The 18,920-nt window shown below is 41.5% G+C and overlaps 1 protein-coding gene across 1 annotated transcript in view; it reads right to left on the minus strand.

The window, feature by feature from the left end:
• The window catches only part of TSPEAR (thrombospondin type laminin G domain and EAR repeats), a 136,653-nt gene extending 118,639 nt beyond the window's left edge, over positions 1–18,014 (minus strand). Inside the window, exon 1 of the mRNA XM_018553900.1 lies at positions 17,921–18,014. Coding sequence (XP_018409402.1) covers positions 17,921–18,014 — 94 coding nt within the window. The remainder of the gene's footprint in view (positions 1–17,920) is intronic.
• Between the last annotated feature and the right edge of the window lie 906 nt (positions 18,015–18,920).

Raw genomic sequence — 18,920 nt, forward strand, 5'->3', positions numbered from 1 at the left:
GTACGGCCCCCGTGACCCCCACTGTCGCCGGCATCCGATGCGGCATCTGTGATCGGCGGCCGCTGGGTCCTCGGCTTCTCGGGCTGCCCTCTACACTGCCTGATTAGAGGGCCTCTCCTGCCTCATCCAGCTAGATCAAGCAGAAGCGGCCCTCTAATCAGGCAGTGTAGAGGGCAGCCCGAGAAGCCGAGGACCCAGCGGCCGACGATCACAGATGCCGCATCGGATGCCGGCGACAGTGGGGGTCACGGGGGCCGTACGCTACGGCATCGGAGAGGCCCGGGGGGCAATTGCCACCCTGCCCCCCGGCCTAGTCCGCACCTGCATAACACTTCCAGGTATTCATTACCTCTCACAGAAATCATAGTACTCACCATGAGAATGTCTTTATCTGCTTTTCTCTCCAGGAAGATGGACCATCTTGTTTATCCACCATCCTAAGTCACCATCTCCTTCTTGGAAGGAGATGCTGGCTGACACAATCATGTAAATCCTGGTATCTTGCACTTATTGGGTGTGTTCACAAATGTCTGACCCTGCTGCAATCTCCCACCTTGTGACTTGTGATTCTCTGCAATCTGCAAAGTTACAATATTACAGTTTAATCACTGGGGAAGAGGAGATTGAATAAATGCTTCCTCTTGCCTGCAGCTGACTGACGACATCATCTCAGCCTAGGCAAATTCACATATTGGAGTTTAAGGATGTTTTTTAAATGATAAAATGTGAAGCCTTTTTAAAACATGATACTGTTGCTGTATATTAAGACCTTTCAGGATGGCATCCATGTACACTTGTAATGTTACTGACATATACAAACCTTACCCTATGCCCTGCAGGTCCTACACCAGAGGCCTTAATAGCAGTGCGACCACATAGACCATGGGCGAGCCCCTTGGACATCTGCCAGGCCCTAAGTTCCTGCCCAGGTTGCCTTGAAGGTGATCAGGTGCTGGTTCCCTCCCCTAGACTCCTAGAGAGCTACTGTACAGGAGATTCCAGATTGCAAAACAAATGTAGGTACTTATGCTATATAAAAATGAATGGGTTAAATGGCATTTTCTTATATTTGCTTGGACTTCAGCTTTAAGTTATTCATGACTTTGTGTTTTACTGTAAAACTGACTGTCCTAAAGAAAATAACCAAATGTACCTTTGTGTCATTACTACTTGTCTAATAGGAGAGACTCTAGGCAAGAAGCAATTGAAGAACCTGTATTTGTCTTGTCGGCATATATCTTGTGAAATGTCCCATTATCCTGTCCATGATTACAGACCCACACCTTCCCTACCTCTAAAGTGGCGTCTCAAGTCTCTAATTTCCTACATCCTTCTCCAGTCCCTTTTAAAAGCAGTGGTAGTTTGGCTCAAATCCAACCTCCCCTTCCATTAAAATCAGTATTACTGCACAACTTTAAGGCCACGTGGTCAGTGTGACCTTCACTCTTCAAAAACTTTCTTAAGAACACTCTATTCAACCTTTAAAAACTCCCTATTCCCCTCCTTCTATAAGCATTGCAGCATCAATGAAAAATAGACAAATCTATTCGTTTTGGTGCTTGTTTTTGGCCAGAGACATTTTGGCTCCGTTTTAACCACACAGACAAGCATTTGAAGTATGGATATGAAGGCATTAATTAAGTTTTAGGGGTTAGGTTACATTGGGACACCATCCAAAACTTTTTTTTACTTAGGATAAAGAAAGAATTACAAGGGCTAGAGGGGTTTTAATTTCTATTTTCCCTATTGGAGAAGATTTCCCTCACTCAATATCCCAGAAATTGTGGTCACTGAGACATGAAGTAAAATAAAATCTCTCCAGTAGGTGCACAGAAAGCAAAACGCCACCATTTTTGAGGGGAAGGTTCAGTTGGTTTCTAATGTTGTCTGTATACCTATTGGGGAGATGTCCCTCATTTCCTATGCTGGTGACAACAGAACCAACATTTTTTTTCAAAATAAGCTGACCATTCTCTATAATTTTAATATTCTAACCCCTTTACCTGGTTCCATGATGTGCCTATGCCTAGTACAATACATCTAGAGCAAGGGTTGGCACACAATGCCTTCTTTGCTGACACACAACATCAATGGCTGTCAATTACAAAACCTGTCCACCTCCCTCCTGATGTCATGAAAGGACCCGACAGCTGAGGATGTCAGCATGCTGTGCTTCAGGAAGCCCCCTGCACACAAGCCAGAGTGCCCCTGGTATCCTGATGTATGTATGTGAGCAGAAGTGCAAAGTGGCTGATAAAGTGAAAGTGTGGAAAAGGAAGAGATAAGGTAAAAGGTAAAAGACCATCTGCTGCCAGTATATCTACAGCAGTACCATGATTATAGTAATAATAATATTCAAAATGTTTTGAATGGCTATGGAAATTGCTATGTATAAGGTTTCTGTGAACTCCCAAGAAAGGAAAAAGGTATGCTAAATATAAACACATATTGGCCATATAAAATGGCTATTTTAGCTGTAGGAATTGGTGTCTTAGTGGCATATGCAAACTCATCTGCGGTCTGATCTGATCTGATGTTAAGTGTATAGATTGGGGCTGATCTAAGGTTTGAAGTGAATGTATGCATTGGGGATATTCTGACGCCTGAAAGTGCAAAAAAAATTGAGCTGATCTGAGGTTTGAAGGTGCAGAAGTTGGAGCTGAACTGAGGACTGCAGGTGCAGAAATTGGGGCTGATCTGAGGTCTGCAGGTGCAGAAATTGGGGCTGATCTGAGATCTGCAGGTGCAGAAATTGGGGCTGATCTGAGGTCTGCAGGTGCAGAAACTGGAGCGGATCTGAGGGCTGAAGGTGCAGAAACTGGGTCTATTCCGGTTGCCTAATGCTTGTGAAAATGACACGTGCTGTGGAAAAGGTTGCTGACCCCTGTTCTACAATATGAAAAAAATAGGACAGATTTTTTTACATATGCCTTAAAGAGGAACTTTACCTATATCTCTAAAAGAACAACAGAGGCACCTTTAGAAATGTTTAGTAATTACAATCTACAAACACATACTTCTAGATAATTGCCGGCTTTTTATTTTTTCATTCCTCATTTTTCTTTTCGTCCCCAGTCTTCCCCAGTTTTCTGAGAGGCTATAACTAAGGGCAGGTTACTAGACCTCCCTTTACTTCCTGGAACTCTGGCACATGTGACTAGGAAACGTGACCAGACAAAAACAGGAACCATGCCGCACTCCTTACCGGGATTCCCACTCAATGAGGATCGGTGCTCGAAATGACTGCGGATGGCTCTGCCACACATGAACAATAGAAAAACGTCACCAGTACACCACAAGTTGAAAAAGCACATTTTTTTTATTGTCAATAGCTGTATCTCATTGGCTACTGAGATACAGCTATTGGCAGTAAAAGAACATTTGCTTTTTCAACTTGTGGTGTACTGGTTTTCTATAGGACATGTGAGCATGAACAACATCTCCCTGAGATCTCATGAGATTACAGATGAGATTTCCCAACAATGCTCTGCTGATGTAACCTTCCCAGGATGCAACACTCGAACCCAATTACATCATGTGTTCCAAAGTGGACCAGGAAGAGGAAAAAAAGAAATTGTAAGTAAAAATACAAATATGTTAGTTTAGCTAATGAATGTAAGGCGATTTCATATCAGCATGCAGAGATGTATGCTGATGTGATTTTTAGTCAAGGGGGCTAAAGGTCCACTTTAAAAGGCAACCAACTTTTTTAGTAAAGTTGTCATTTACTGTTTCCCACCTCCCCCCGCACATCCTTTGCATGAAAAATGTCCTATCTGCATCCTGCAGCTACTCAACAAGCCCACAAAAGGTGCATTTCTATGGCTGGGGCTGTACTCCTTTGGATGGCTGAGGCCACCATGAGTATGGACCCAGGCATAGGACCAAATGAAGTACACATGCACAGTAGGCACAGAGCACCGCCAGAACCCTTTCCTTGTAAAGCCTGTGTGATGCCAGGCCATACAATGAAGATCTCCAGAATGGAGCTAAAGGAAATGATTCTCCTATTTGGGTTACACTAATGGATGAGCAAAATTGTCCTTTAAGATATGATGTGGAGACATTAACCTCTTGCCGTCCGCCCGTAGTAAAAAAACGGACGGACGGCACTGCTACATCTGCGGCAATTTTTTTCTGCTCGCGCGCGCCCCCTAGCGGGCACGCACGGGCAGAAAAGACCCGACGATTAAACACACCCGTTACCGGGTGTTTCACATATAGGCGATCAGCGGGTCCACCGCGGATGTCAACTGGTTAAAAGAAATCTTCTATGTGTAAAACAAGATCAGGGTTTTGTAGTGTTTCTAAGATAATAGAAAAATCCCTTTTACATGTTCATGTTGTAGTTGCTGAGTAATCTGTAGTTTAGGTTCCTTTCATTTAAATCTGAGCCCATTTTATAGTCATAACATGGACACTGCTGAAAATGAGTCATCATGACTGTGCCTACAGTGAATACTTTACACATTGCATTTACATCAAGAGCTTGCAGCTTACTGGAGTTCTCTTTTAACTAGTGAATTTCTGTGTGTCTAAGAGTTTTTTTGTTGGCGTAGGTTTCCTTTAAGGAAGTGTTTTCTGGTCTCCTTATTCAGCAGTTCAGAAAATGTTTAAATTACCTCTGCTGGAAAAATCACATCATGTAAAATCAAAGGGATTTCTAGTTAGGCTAAAATAAAAGAATCAGAGACCCAAATCATGTCTCTGGCCAAGGGTAACCTGATATTTACAAATGTGTTCCTGATTTTCAGCATCACTTGCTGTGATTGGGTTGTTTATCAACTTCTAAGAGTAGATAATGAGCATGGTTAGTGGTCAGAGCTGTTTATTATCCTATAGAGGAATTTTCTAACTTTTTTGATACATTCCTTAAGAGCAGGCCATATCCTCTCTTTGGCTCATCACAACCTGGCCAGTAAGACAGCAGGTTCTGGTGCTCAGGATACTTGTTAACAGGAAGACATCTGCCCCTCTGTGGCTACCCGATATTATTTTAATACTTTATTTCTCTCTCTATCTCTCTAAACAAAAATAAATTAAACCAGGTAAGTGTGTGATGAGCTGTTGACTGTAGTAAACATCAACAGCTCACCAGTAAAAACTCTATCACTTGCATCACTATGATTTAAGTATTTATTGTGATAATTGGGCCTTTTCTAGTGTACAAGAGGGCAAAAATTATATGAAAAATGCTTGGTATCACCTACAAGCAGCCAAATCATTAGCTATGTGTCAAAGAACCACGTGTGTCCCGTTGTCAGGGCCAGTTGCAGATTGCAGTTGGTTCAAGTGTCCATGGGTCATGTTCGAGAAAAGGCAGACATCTCCCCACCTGTCATAGCTGCCCATCTATGGACACCCTTGTTTAATTTTTACTTACTATCTACAGTGAATCAGTTATTAGGACTTAAAGGAGAACTATGGGGTAAGTGTTTTTCCCCATAATTATCCTAAGGGTCACGGGAGGACATAAACTAGCGTCCTCCCGCGACCCAAAGCTCAGTATATCGCGAGCTACAGCTTGCTGTATACTGAGACCGCCGCAGCCGGGATGGATCCCGACATTACTGTCGAGATTCACCCAGCTGCGTGAGTGACAGCTGGCTCTGCCTATGTAGAGGCAGAGCCAGCTGTACCCGCCCCCTCTCCCGTCCGTTCTGCCAGTCAGCGCTGGAGAATCAGACAGGTGAGGGGGGAATCCCTGCAGAGAGCCGTGAGTGGCAGCCACGGCTCTCTGTAGGGAGATGATCGAGAAGTGAGCGAGCAACGGTATGCGTTTGCTCACTTCCCGATCTATTGAGCCGACGTGTGACAGTTTCATTGTCGCACGTCGGCTCGAACTATGAGGTTGAGTGAAAATCACTCACCCCATAGTTCTCCTTTAAAAAGGAGCTAGCCAGTCAGATTTTGCACACTGATGAATTGAGATCAGTGGAGACCCAGACAGCCTCCTTTTCATCTGATCCATATAAAAAGACAATGGGCCTATAAGGGCTATGGGTATGGTTTAGCATCTATGTGCACCTTTTAGATTGTAAGCCCTCAGGGGCAGGGCCCTCCTTACCATCTTGTCTTGAATTGTATTGTGATTGTAATGTCTGCCCTATATTGTAAAGCGCTGCGCAAACTGTTGGCGCTATATAAATCCTGTATAATAATATAATCTTAGCATTCCTTATAAATAGCTCCTGATAGTGGGATACATTCAGTACACTGCAGTAACCCAATTTAGATTTAGTGCTCATATCTTTGAACCTGGATCTATGCAAATGTCATATGGTCAAGTGTCTTAGATAGGCCCTGAGAGGCCTTTTTAAAACAATAAACACTTTCAATATGTCAATGATACAAATTTTTATGTTTCATTCCTTTCAATCAATATATTTTATTCTTTCTTCTCAATAGCCAAAGGCTAAATTGTCCATGGCATGTCGTCAGCATCTGCCAGCATAACCAGTTTGAGCAAACAATCAAGGGGCTCGGACATTATCAAAGAGCATAAAGGGGAGGAGAGGCTGCTTAGAGCTGTCTGCTATGCTGCCTTTTTCCCAGTCTTATCCTGTGCTTTATACACATCAAAAAGAAGCATGTCCTTTGTTCCCCAAAGGACCTGTGTTGGTAAATAAAGGCCTCATACAAAGACATGAAGATAAATAGTCAGAGATCCTGCCGCCAAGCCCTGCACTACTCTGTATAATTATATTGCTCCCTCAGATCCGAGCAGCCTCGCACTGTAGGAACCTTTGAAGATTAACCCATACTCAGTCTCTGACAGTAGGCTGCAGCTGGGCCTGGCAGCATATTTAGACAAAGCGATCAAACTCAGGTTCAGATTACAATGTCAGATGAGCAATAACTCTCTGATCCACAGGTTTCTTAACAAATGCAAGCTAAGATGTTGTATTACTACTATTGCTGATAGTAACAATAACAAAAATGACAATAATAGCTTTCCCAGATATTGATAATGCTATTATTATTAGTATTATTATTATTATCACCATCATCAGCATCATCATCAATATCAGGGAAACTATTTTCCAGTAAATTACAAAGTCCAGAGAGAAATACAAATGTGTAACATACTAATTTAATATAAAGGCTTTTTGCCAGGTGACTTATAAAGATACAGTGTCCATAAGTGCCCCAATAATTACATGCAATGCCCCAATTTTGATCATAATTTGAATTTACTTAATAAATCCAGTATGTTAATTCTTGACCTGTGACTGTTAGTTCTCAGTACCCTTTTGGTGGCAAAATAAAGTGAATATTAATGTGTGTGCAAGTATGTATCTGCTAAAGAGAACCTGGCCTCTGCAATAGTCTGACTGTTATAATAATACAGCCTTACCTCCCAGTCTTTTTTCTATTTTTGATTATTAACTTGCATTCTCTCTTTAAAAGTAGAAGAGTCAACCTCTATAGTCATCCTTTCTCTTGCCTGAGCTCAGTAATCATATCATACATTATAAAAACTTTAATAGAATAAAGATACAGACAGAATTTAAAAAAAACAGCCCAGAAAATGTGTCAAGGTGGACATAAGTGGTCCTTTACCATATGTACGCCCCGATCTCTCAATAAACAGTAAAATATTTAAAGACTAAGTTCCTGTATGGGCTCGAGTCAGGTGCAAGGCTTTAGCCAATCACAGCTCACTAGGGATAGTGCCTTGCGCAGGGAGCTCGGCGGGCGGACAGCCCCCCGAACGCGCTGACAGTTTGTGTGTTCGCCAAACACACGAACTGCCGATGTTCAAGTCGAACTCCTGCTTTGCTCGAACATCGAGCCCATCACTACCACATGCCTGGAGTTCAGTGGCTGCTCTTTGTTCATAAAAAGGTAGAAGTTTTTTTTTTTTTTAAATACTGTTGCTACATATTGTGACACATCTGTAATGTGTTCTTAGAAACCTATAAAGTTACCAATAGGTTTTCCTTATTCTGGGTATCACATCCACAATATTTTTCCAGAATAACAAACTTTCTTTTTATTTCTTCAATATCCAACAGGTTACTAATTTTCACCTATCTATATATTTTCTTGGAATAATTACATATTCTGCACAGTGGATCAAAACATTCTTTCTGGGGAAAGGCCATCATCAGTAAAGTCATGTGGTATACATGCTGTCCTTCTTACAATAGGAAAAACCACAAATTGCCATTGTCTGAGCTTGGTTTCCTGTGTCTGACACTGACTCACATAACATTAATGCACAATTAATTTATTAATTTGCTGCTTCATTGCACAGCAAAACACAATGCTTATCGGTACAATGGTATACATAAAAGGTTGGAGGTGCTCCCATATAAAATATGAATTTAGAGAATTGTTGTGTTCAGTCAGTTATAAACAACATAGTGAAATTAGCTGATTATGTAACAAAAAGGAATAATCTGTTTGCTTCAAACCCTTCCGACCGCGGAGTCTTCTCAAAGAATTTTACACTTTAAGTGTCCATGAATATCAGAGGTTTGCAGCCAGCAAACTGATTCACTGAAAGTCCTTTCTGGATGACTTTTTCAAAAGTCTTTTTGACCAAATGAAAAATATACTGTGTTGCTTTGTTTTTCAACAACTTGTTCTGTGGGTTAAAAATAACCCCGCCCCACCAAAATACACCAGCAGTGAAAGCGCTTTTTTGCATACAAAATTTAAATGAAACATTAAACTTCATATATACAAAAATGTTTTGGAGTAATGCAAAAACTTTATAAAGTGCAATTATTTCTCCTACTTTAGAAAGATTTCTAATTGGAAAATTGAGGCAGTGGTGAAAAAGCAACAAAGTCTCAATGGTGGGCCAGAACTGAGATCCCTACTGCTTACAAGTGTGGTGGATTATCTCTGCAGGTATAAAAAAAAATCCAGCGACTACATATTCATAGCAGAACTCCCAATTATGCTTTATTTGAAGAGACTGCCCCTCTTTCCTTGCCAGTTGCTCCTCCTTTTAGTCAGTTATATAGACATGTATGTATTTATTCAATAATTTATTTATCACAGGTATTTATATAGCGCGACAATTTACGTAGCACTTTACATTGCAGTTACATACAGTGCACACTCACATCAGTCCCTACCCTCAAGGAGTTTATAATCTAAGGTCCCTATCTCACATGCATACAAGGGCCAATTTAGACAGGAGCCAATTAACCTTCCATCATGCCTTTGGAGTGTGGGAGGAAACCAGAGTACCGAGAGGAAACCAACACAAGCACAGACATAAATAAATGTACTGTAAAAGTGTTATACTATGCTAAAGGTATACAGATATACTTTTATGGTAATTTTTTGGTCAACATTTCGACAAAGCACTGCTTGCCTTTCCTAAAGGGGAATTATTGGGAGATTTAAAAAATTATATTCCAAACACTTAGAGCGCATGTGGGACACTGCAACTGTCACATGCCAACTCTATACCAATATCTGTGACTGTCATTCATCTCTAGAGAGGCAGAGCCAGTTGTCAATTAGGCAGTGGGGTGGATCCCAACAATATTGTCAGGATCCTTTCCGGCTGCTGTGCATCTTTGTGCTGTCAGTACATAGTAAGCAGTAGCTTGACATATGCTGACTTTGGATCACAGGAGTACATTAGTAAACGTACTCCTGTGATCGAAAAGTACAGTAAAGCCACAAAACTTTTAAGTCTTAACAAGAGCCTCGTGTGCCTTGTAGAAATGTCGATCAATAAACCTATTTTGCAGCTTAATATTGCCCTGTTAGATACACAAATTACCAGAGAGTTACCCCTGGAAAAAATGTGCATTGGGTGCCTTTACACAAATATGAAGGGCAATTCCTTCAGGTCTGATAATAAATCCATCTCTAATAAGCGTATTTCAGTGCCGCTTTTACACATTGTCTTGTAAGGAGATCTAAAGTCAACGATTACACTTTTATTCTATAACATCAGCATTGTAATATCAATACAAACAATAGTTATTTTTGACACTCCAAATTCTTTCAACAACTTCCTGGATTCCCTGCATGCTTTCCAGTTTCCGCGCTGCATATTCCATTGTTTACATTTGATTTTTAAGGTCTACATACAGTATGTCATGGTACCTTGATGCTTGCAACTAGTGATGATTTGTATCCTGAATCTCCTCCTCTTCAACAGCAAGTTCAGACAGCAGATTCTGTGAAATCGGTGACACCTCAGTGCATATTAACAGGGCATAGTGAATATGTGTCACTACATTCTGGGAAGTAAATCCTGTGAGATTCTTCAAACTTCAAGATATTGCCGAGTAATAGGAGTAGGTTAGATATAATAGAAATTCAATATGGAACTAAATATTTGCTTTTAAATTTGACCATAGATACACTTTAACTGCATGTGACATTTTTGGGAAAAATGTTCTAAAAGGTTTTTAGTTTTCTTAAAGATTCCCAACAAACAAAAGATAAAACATGACCGATCACCATGGGCAATAATTTTCTCTCTTTTCCCATTCTCTCAGTTTTTTAAAATAGCGTCCTTAAAGTGACAATAAAGTTAGGAGTTAAACCTTAAAAATGCTTTCAAATACCTCAGCTGTAGATCCTTAAATCCTCTCTGAATTGGTGCTGACACTGTTCTCCCTTCTGGAGGGTGGCTACTTTTTTTAACCATGGTCCCCCTGTGTGTGTTGTAAAATAGCCACCATGCCAAGCACACTCCTGTGATGGATTACAATCTTACATTTAGTTTACTAATTTGTAGTACCCTAACTATTAACAAAAATTTAGCTTATTTGTGCATCACTCACCATCCTTTCCTCAGAAGGGTGGCTACTTTTGTTCCCCATGGTTCCTGTGTGTGTTGTAAAGTAGTTACGGCTCCAATCTCGCTGCTGTGATGGACTACAATCTCAATACAAATTAGTAAACTAAACGTGAAATTGTAGTCTACCACGGGAGCGAGCTTGGAGTGGTGGCTACTTTACAACACAAAAGGGACCATGGAGAACAAAAGTAGCCACCTTCAGAAGGAAGGACAGTGTCAACACCAGTTCCGAGTTGATTTTGAGGATCTACAGCATGCTGCACGAATAAGGTCCAGTATTGTTAATTGTTCAGGTACTTGAATGCATTTTTAAGATTCAACTCCTGGGTTTAGTGTAACTTTAATGCTCAAATGGTATTGCAGTTAATGCCAGAATATGTCTTTACATGAAAGCAGAACCTCAGCAGTTATTCTGACCTTTAACCAGCCATCAGGTAGGCGAGTACCATTATTATGATTCAGGGGGAGAAGAGTGTTAAACTTTGGCCATCGGACATGCATATAGTTATATGTGAGTGAGAGTATATACCTAGGGCAGCATTTCTCAACCTTTTTCACAACACCCTTTAAAAGTTTTCAAAATCTTGAGGCACCCTAGTCTAAAATGTAATGGATTTTAAGGACCACATGCAAAAACACAAAAAAGTGGGGTTCCCCTCTTCACAACGAAGTCCTCCCTTCAAATTAGGAGCTCCCCTTCACATCAGAATCCCAACATTTAACATCGGAGTCCATCTTTTTCAAATCAGAATGCCCCTCTTTTACATCAGAGTGCCCTTTCACATCACAAGCCCCCCCCCCCTCACATCAGCAGCCCTGTTAACATCAGAAGCCCTCTTAACATCAGAGTCCCCTCTTAAAATCAGAGTTCTCCCTTCACATCAGAGTGTCCCCCTTTAACATCAGAGTCTCCCCTTCACATCACAAGTCCTCAGTCCTACCATTGCAAACTTGCAAGGCACCCTGGTTGTGAAAAGCTGACCTAGGGCCTGTAACTATGATCCTTGGGTTACGATTTTTTGGGATGGAATTTTTCTTTAAGAGCAAAGTTGTTATCTAGTTTAGCCTTGTTGTTACGATTATATTATTTGTCCTAAACCAGTGATGTACCCATATATTTATTAGGCCAGGTAACATTCTTTGCTGTAAACAGCTGCAGGTGTGTATTGCTTCTGTGTACACTTGACCTTTTTGGCAGTGAACAAGTTGCATTTGTGTCGGCCTTGGAAAAATGAACCTCCTCACAATAACAGCTGCCAGAGCTCCATCTCCCATCAATCTAATCATCTAGTAATAGACTTGTTTTTGTAAAGAATTCAGAGGAATGAAGAGTCCTCTCTGCATCTTCTATGCTTCCTGCAGAGCGAATTGATGTTCCTTTTCAACAGGGTATATTGTGTACGCTCTTCCCTGCTGCTCTTGTAACATAGGTCTCCACATCAGAGTGGGAAATTACAATGTGAAGAAGATCAAACTGTGCCTCTAGTATTTACAATATATCTTGCCCTAAAAGGGTTTTAGAACTACTTTTACTCATTTGGCAAAAATAAGACTGCACATAGGTAAATACAAATAAAAACAAGAGTTTAGGTAAAAGACATAATTTCAGTTATATGCCTCATGTATTTCCTATACTCTCAATGATGCAGGGATTCTTCATGTGTACAGCTCATCAAACATTAAATCATGGTACTGGAGTACACCTATCTGAATAATTACTAGTGTAAAAAGTGGCTGCTGATATTCTGCTTCATAGGTCACTTTTTCCCCACCAGCCTGTAATTGGACAATGAAAGGACAGTAGCATAATAATAATGTCATCCCCAGAGCCAGCCCTATAATGGGGGGGCAGCCATGCAGCATGGGTGTTGGGCATAGGGTCCCAGTTTGCTAAGAGCTCTTAGCAACCTGTGACACTCTGTGCAGCTTTCTGCCCAGCTCACTAACATCACTGGTTGCCAGAAGCTGAGCGGGATACTCTGGATTGCGTCCTACCCAGCTCCTGGCAACCAGTGATGTCAGTGAGCTGGGCAGGATGCCGGACAGAGCCACTGATACCCCCTCTCCGAATAACAAAACAGCACAACAACCACGCACCCGCCTTCTCCCAGTGACAATACAATCCCCTGCCAGAACCACCACAACCCGAACACCCCCCCCGAAGCCAGAACCACCGCAACCCTAACCCCCCCGGAATGACATCACCTCAGGTGGAAAAAAACTTATGGACATCCCTGTGCTTTCCCGTCCTGCAAGTATGTTTGTTGTGTTCTAATTATGTTACACCACATAGAGATTTAACTCTTTATCTTTGGTTCGGGGCCAGAAAATATGGCGCCACTGTAATTATTTTGCATGGGTCTCCCAAGACGTTACCCCCTAAGCAACTCTAGGCAAGATTCAGCATGGCCTCCTTTCAATGTTTCTTGCACTGCAACCCATGTGATTAGCTCCTTCTGCTTCATCTCCCGCCCCCTATCTGAGCTCTGCTGTACAGACTGTATAGGAAAAAAATTGTATATTCCCTGGAGATCCGATATACTATACAAATCCCTTGAAATGCTGTCTATAATTGGTCCTCTAAGGTCATGCAACCAGGGTTAGATAAGCAGAAAAATAGGGGAGTGTTCCAAGTGAGGATCACAGAAAGTGGTTGCTTAAACAGACCGAGACCATTAAATCTTATAAAAATATAGGCTTTATTATGTTTTACAAAACAAACAGACTGTATAGGAGACTGCAAGATGCCAATCTCAAGTTAAATTCAGGTACTTACAACGCTTGCATTAACAAAAAATACATATGTGGTCTATTTATAAATGTTTCACACAACTTTCACCTGAGATTCACACATTTTTCCAATAGAATCTGACTGGAAAAGTGTGTGTGAATCTTGTGTAAAACCATTTATAAATAAAACCATTATAATAAATTAATGACTACAGAGCTGCATTAATGTGTGTCTTTTATATTTGCCTGGAGTTCAGCTGTAAAAGAGTATTTCCTTTTACTGTTTTGTCTAGCAGTAACTTAAATCTCATTGCAGTGGTATGTTTGGAGAACCTACAGGCAGCACATGACAATGATACATTTAAATAGTTATGCCATTAGTCATTAATATATAAATATGTTTTGTCCAACATGATAAAGTTCTGATATTTTCCCATTTTCGAATAATCACTAATTGCTAGAGTCATTCCTGGAGTACAGGACGGAGTTACACTGTTTCATTGTGTACATGGTATTCCGAATGCATTGTCCAATACTGAATTCTACTGCACAGGTATGAGGAAGTGTAATACAGAGCAGTGAAAAACAGGAATTATATTGCACATCCAAGGGCAAAGTCTACTAGGAACTGAAATGTCATTTTGTGCGACAAAGCCGCCATATTGACTGACAGAACCCTGATGCCATCTTGCCGAAGTTCAGTGGGAAAAATGATTCTTTTAATATAGCCCTTTGTAATTAAATTTTTCATTTAAAGTGAGCAATCATTTTATATCCATTATCAACTAACCAATTAATTATCCTATAAGTTTATTATAAACATGAATTATTATTTTCAACCTGAAACTAAGGGGGGGAAGAAAACGCCATTTACTCCATGTTAGATGCCTGTTTTTAGCATGGAGGCAAAGAGAGAACTAGTGAGACAGGTTTGTTTGCTTAAAGGAGAACTATGGGGTCAGCGTTTTTCCCCATAGTTCTCCTTGGGGTAACGGGAGGACACAAACTAGCGTCCTCCCGTTACCCTAAGCTCAGTATACCGCGAGCTACAGCTCGCGGTATACTGAGACGCCGCACCTGGAGCGGATCCCGACTTAGATGACGGGATCCGCCCAGCTGCGTGAGTGACAGCTGGCTCTGCCTATCTAGAGGCAGAGCCAGCTGTACCCGCCCCCTCCCCCGTCCGTTCCGCCAGTCAGCGCTGGCAGATCGGAGCGGGGAGAGGGGAATCCAGCCCATCCCCCTGTCACGGCAGAGAGCCGTGACAGGATCGAGAGGTGAGGGAACCCAGTATGTGTTCTCTCACCTCCCGATCTACTGAGCCGCCCTGTGACAGTCTCATTGTCACAGGTCGGCTTAGAACTATGAGGTGAGTGGAAATCACTCACCTCATAGTTCTCCTTTAAGAAGGAATTTCTTCATACCCAACAAAAGCCATGGCTTAGGGTGGCTGGTCTGTCAGGGGTGGCACAGTGACACATCATATTGCTGACTTTTAGAAACATAATTCTTTGCATAAAAACAGACTCCAGGCTGGAAACTTACCTGCCATTGCAAAGAAGCTTGGTCCTTATTGTTGCTCCATCTGAGCAGTTTGTGCATTACCTTGGTGGAATAATGGGATAATATTCTGTACTGCTAGCACAATAGGATGATGGTTTGCTCTACTATCCTAGCCTTCTGTTTAGGTGTACTGGCATACAGTATAGTGGGAAAACTACCTCTTTGGGCCTCTCCACCCCATCCATGGTGTTTCTTGTGTGACAATGATGGCTGATCTTGTTAGTTTGATAGTATGGCTAGCCAGTTGACTGAGGTAGGAAGGACAGCACAACACAATGTACCTCAAACCGCAAAATCTATAAGCTGCTTGCGCTGTTGTCTTCATCCCCTTGCCCTCTAAAATAAAGGAGCCATTTTTTAAATGTTGGATAGAGTAGGGAATGGTCCCTTCATTGGGGAGGTTTCCCTTTACTTCCTTTCACATACAAATCCGGAAAGGAAAGGAAATATCAAAAACTGGAAAAAAACATGATGATTTACTGTATGTAGCTGAGCAGACCCATCTTCTTATGTCTCCAGCTATGGAAATGTTTGATCTACATCACTGATAAGTAAAAAGGTTATATTATGAAGGCAGTAATGCTAATCCACCAAAGATATACAGAAAAAAACATGCCTAGAAGCTTGTTTTTTGACACGGAGGCAAAGGAAGAACTAGGTGGGCCAAGAACTGTTATGAGCTGTCAGATTGTATGTTTCAATGTCAGTTTATGCTTTAACCTTTTACACGTCTCCTCCGGCGACATTAGGATTGAGAAGCCAATCCAGTTGGTAGTATTGCCTGCAGCTCATAGTTATCCATTCCTGTCAAGGTCACACTGATTTCCTTGTAGTATCATCTGCACAATGGGGGCACATTAAAAGCACATTGCAAGTTCACAAACTTGTCTGTCTCTCTATGCTCTCAGCGTGTGTGGTAAAAGCTGACTCACTTACCATATGGAAATAGAAATATCGCAGAAACGTTAATTTAAAATGTAATTCCTTATATTCACTCCTCATTGGATGCATGCTGGACATCTCTGCAAAATAGTCTTCGATCTTCACCCGGAGGGCCCTTAAAAGACAATGTTGATGAAAGTATCCTACAGCAGCATCTATTTCCTTTTCACTACTGTTACCCCTGGTTTGGGGGTAAACGCATGGTGTTCTGGGAGAGCAAAGGATACCCCTGATACCTTTGCAGAAAAGTATGCTGTCACTATGCATTGTATGTACATGAGTAAAGAGTACATACACAAAACATTTAAAGATAAATTATAGCGGATTTTCATGTGCATATTGAGTTATTTTTCTATTGTCTACTTTTGCTGATTTGCTGAAATGTTTACATGCTTGTTTATTATGTTAAATATACAGGTTTGTAGATTATCTCTTTGGTGGCTATCTGCATTTATCTCCAATTTCTCAGCCCCCCTGATAAAATAAGGGTTGAATGGTTTCGAGTTCATTCAGATCTGACTGGTAGACTTGCAATAAGAGAGAGGAACGAGCTCAAGCTTTGTGCAGTATGTAAAGTACTAAGTATATGTACTTTATGCATATGTAACTAACTACTTTTAAATTAAACAATTTCTTATTTATATCTAAAAAACTAAAGGTTTCCTTTTAAGATTGATTTTCATCACAGCTGATGTCCATAGATTGCTACTCTGATTTGAGCTGGTAAAAAACTCCTCAATGCATGTACACAGTATGAGGGCACTCCATGCAATCAGCTTTGTCCATCCTCCTATTCAAAGACCTTGACCACATGCTTGTAGAAAACAAGGTCAATTGTTGTTTAAATCTTAAACTTAAATCTTATTTATGGCAGCTAAAATATAACAAAATATAAACTACTAAAGGCTAAAACTCTAAAAACTCTGCAGACCTCATATTTAAATGTTTAGTGCTTGCCCCTCCGAAGTTTATCATACCTTAGATCAGGGGTTCACAACTAATGAAACCAAGGAGCGATATATTCTATTAAAACCTTCCTTGCCTCAACAGTAAAAAAAAAAGTATGGGAATGCAAAATATGAATTTAAAATCTATAATATGCCCACTGAGGAGAATGATTGATTGTAAAATAAGCCCCTTCCCTGGTGTCAGCATCTGCAATAATAACCCCCAGCATTGGTGTCAGGGTCAATAATAGTAATTCTAAGCATTGCTGGCAGTGACTGCAATATAACACCCATCATTGGTGTCCATGTCTGCAATGGAAATTTCCGTTCACTTGTGTCACTAATAGTATCTCCCAGCATTGGTGTCGGTGACCTCAATAATAGCCCCAGCATTTGTATCAGTGGCAGTAATAGTAACTTCCAGCATTGGTGTTAGTGGCAATAACAGAAACTTCCAGCTTTGGTGTCAGAGGTAATAATAGTAACTTTCACTATTGGTGCCGGTGCAAGGAGCATTTTTACACACACAAACCCCCCCCCCCCCCTTCCGTGCCCCCTACGCAGGAGATTGTGAAGACCTGGGGGGAATATTCGCTCCATAAGATGTTTTTGGAGACATTTTTGCCCGCCTTTGGGGGGAAAAAAGTGTGTCTTATGGAGCGAAAAATACGGTACTTTCCTCATGAAAATACTAGTAATACAATGCCACTATAGTAAAGTAACTTTTAAATTCAACTATATATTCTAGTCTATGTTTTTATAATGACATTGTATTACTAGTACTTTCATGAGGACAGTCATTAAAACAGTCTTCTATCATACATGGAACTACAAGTCCCAGCTGAACTGCCGACTTGTAGTTTTCTAGTAATACAATGACACTATAGAACAGGGAATAGAATATAGTCAATTTCAGCCATGTTCTATTCCATATTCTATAATGACAAGCACTTACCACAGTGGTCACGGTCCTCTTGGCTTCTTCTCACAGCTGGAGGAAGCTCTTGCAGGAGGCTGTAAAACACACTAGGGACAGCGGCCGGGAACATCCAGGCGGGTCTCTGTATCAGGCGGGTGCTGCTGGGTCCTCGCGGCTGAGGCCCCTGTGTTGCCCCAATATTTGCCTGGATTGCTGTCTAATTAGCTGCCTGGCCCAACCGCTTGTCACTGCCCAGCGGCTGGGACAGCTGCACCGTCGCTCCCCCCTTCGCTACGCCAGTGCCAGGGTCGGGGCCCCTTCTTCCTTCCTGGGCCCCCCCTAAGTGACGGAACGCCAGGGCCCGGTTGCACATGCAACCGCTGTGACACTGGTAGTACCGCCACTGATAGTAATGTTATCTCTGTTATTTACTTTATATATAAAGCACTTCACACACTGCGTATGAATTATGAATTGGGCACTATGACTTTAAGAGGCTTACAAGCTCAAAGAGAAAGACAGACACACACATCCACAGTGACACACACATACAAACATAGTGACATACACACACATCCACAGTGACACACATACAAAGATAGTGACATACACACACATCCACAGTGACATTCACACACATACAAAGATAGTGACATACACACACATACAAAGATAGTGACATACACACACACACACAAACATAGTGACATACACACACATACAAACATAGTGACATACACACACATACAAACATAGTGACAAACACAAAGCATACAAACATAGTGACATTCACAAAGCATAGAGACAAACAACAACACAATGGTACCTGCAGCTCGGGACCAGGAAGCCGTGAGGAGAGAGGAGAGAACGGCTCCTCCCACAGTGCAGAGAGTGGCCCCGAGGAGGTAGTATGAGGTTCCATACAAGGCACATGGCAGGGGGGACAGCTAGAGACACAGTGTGGGATGAGCGGCACCGAAGTCAGCACAGGGGGCGGGACGGAGCTGAGATCATTACAAGTAGAAGTCCTGAGCCC

The sequence above is a fragment of the Nanorana parkeri genome, unplaced genomic scaffold (genome assembly GCF_000935625.1).
Source record: "Nanorana parkeri isolate BGI_ZX_2015 unplaced genomic scaffold, ASM93562v1 scaffold134, whole genome shotgun sequence".
NCBI classification, from domain to species: Eukaryota; Metazoa; Chordata; class Amphibia; order Anura; family Dicroglossidae; genus Nanorana; species Nanorana parkeri.